The following is a 2,010-nucleotide window of genomic DNA, read 5'->3' as shown; positions in this document are numbered from 1 at the left end:
TCTTTTTTTTTTTTTTTTTTTTGGTATTTTGAGAAGGGGTCTCACTGTGTAGTTCAAATTGGCCTTGAACTCACTATGTAGCCCACGCTGGCCTCAAACTTACAATGATCCTTCTGCCTCAGCCTCCCAAGTGCTGAGATTACAGGCATGCACCACCACACCTGGCAGTCACCTTTTCTATAGAAAGACTCTGGATGTTTTTGTTTTTGTTTTGTTGGGATTTTGAGTATAGGATAGGATAACTGGGAAGTTAGATTTTAAATCAGATTGTATCTAGGGCCGGGGATTTAGCTCAGCCACCTGCCTTGCAAGCGCAAGGACCCACATTCTATCTCCAGTACCAAAAAAAAAAAAAAAATCAGATTCTATCTCATGTGTAAATGCTGAGCTCTGGCTGTGGGAGACCCAGGTTTCCCAGTTAGTAAGCAGCTTTTCTTCAGGATATCGTTGACTCCTGCAGGGCCCTGGATCAGAGTAACAAGAATAGAAGTACTTGGGGATCTGGCCCTCTGAAAGGTCTTAGGGAGTTGGGGAAGGCTGTGCATTCTTCACTGTACTTGCTATACCTTAGTGTCCAGTTTGGGAGGACCAGAGAACAGCAGGACCACCCTGTAACCAAAGGAAGGTGCTGTTTAGCCTGTCAGAGTGATCTCATCCTTTCCTGACATTCACCCATGCTCTCTTGCTCTGAATCCACATTAATTTCAGTGAGACCTCGAAAGATCATCCAGGGCAAGCAGATTGTCATCCTCCCTGCATCCAGGCCAGGCCGACGGCCAGGGAAGAAGCCACATCCTACCCAGAGGTCACGGCAGAAGGCCCCCCCTGTGGATGACGCTGAAGTGGACGAGCTGGTAAGAGTCACTTGTTGGCCTCCCTCTGGCCTTTCTGTTGTATTCCCCACCACCACCGCTAGGAATTCTCCAGGCAACAGGTGGGGAGCCCCCTCCCCCCGCAGCCGGTGGCGGGGAGCGGAGGAGGCAGATGGGTGGCCCCTGGGCAGACAGGGGGCAGCAGGCCCTCCAGGAACAGCTATGTCCGGCATTCCCCTGCTGTGCAGCCTGCAAACTGTCTCTGCTAGTTAGCAGCAGCCTGCAACTTGTTAAGGATTTTAAAATAGTATCCATGTGTCTCTGGTGGGCCCAGAGGGGCTGGGTCTCCCTTGTGGGAATGTCAGCAATGTGAGTCTCACTCGCTGTTGGGTCTTTTGCTGACAGTTGTTAGGGGAGGGATGTTCCCCTCCCCTCTGCACCTCAGCCAATGTAATTTTAGTAGCTTTGTTTTAGATCTCACTTGAACATTGAAGAACAAAAAGAATCTCTTGTAAACTTGCTTATTTTGACAGATCGCATTGGGGTTGGGGGCATAAAGCAGGCCATTAGGGAGTTCACGGCATTAAAGAGCCGCCTGGGCCCATCCCCCACCTGTTCAGTGCTGTGCTCCCTGCTGAGAGTCCCGGTTGGTGATGGGACTCACCCAGGAAGGGAAGCCTCCTGCCTTCTCTCTGTAGCCACCTCCTTCCATGTGCCTGCCATGGACGAGCCAGGGAAGGGAATGGACCTCTTGCTTTTCTTCCCAGAGATGCCTCTCCCCACAAAATAACCTGTCTGGCTTTTTCCAGTTGCTTATTTATACCCATCCACAGTATTGCCATAATCCCAGGTCCATCTGCTGTGAGGGCCAGCGTCCTGTTGACAGTGGCCCTCTCTTGCTGGCCTCCAGCAGTTCTGCTGTTAATACGGCAACTGCTGCCTGCTCCCTGTCGCTTTGATCCCCATCCATCAGGGAGGAGGCAAATGGGACGGAGGGAGGACACTGGCTTCTTGGCTGAGAGTGTGGTCTGACTTAAGTGGCAGATGATTTTGATGTCTCTGCTCCAAGGATCTGGTTGAACTCGGGGATTTTTTGTTTGTTTTGTTTTGTTTTGTTTTTTGAGACAGGGTCTCACTATGTAGTTGAGACTGACCTGGAACTCACTATGTAGCCCACGCTGGTCTCAATCACAGCAAT

At 50.7% G+C, this 2,010-nt stretch overlaps 1 protein-coding gene across 1 annotated transcript in view; it reads left to right on the top strand.

The window, feature by feature from the left end:
- The window catches only part of Baz1b (bromodomain adjacent to zinc finger domain 1B), a 58,022-nt gene that overhangs the window by 53,318 nt on the left and 2,694 nt on the right, over positions 1–2,010 (top strand). The window contains exon 17 of the mRNA XM_019206730.2: positions 709–854. Within this exon, the coding sequence (XP_019062275.1) occupies positions 709–854 (146 nt within the window). The remainder of the gene's footprint in view (positions 1–708; positions 855–2,010) is intronic.

This window comes from Fukomys damarensis, unplaced genomic scaffold, assembly GCF_012274545.1.
Source record: "Fukomys damarensis isolate Sample0158 unplaced genomic scaffold, DMR_v1.0_HiC HiC_scaffold_17, whole genome shotgun sequence".
Lineage (NCBI taxonomy): Eukaryota > Metazoa > Chordata > Mammalia > Rodentia > Bathyergidae > Fukomys > Fukomys damarensis.
Note: the sequence above shows the minus strand (reverse complement) of the source record. Positions and strands in the feature narration are given on the sequence as shown.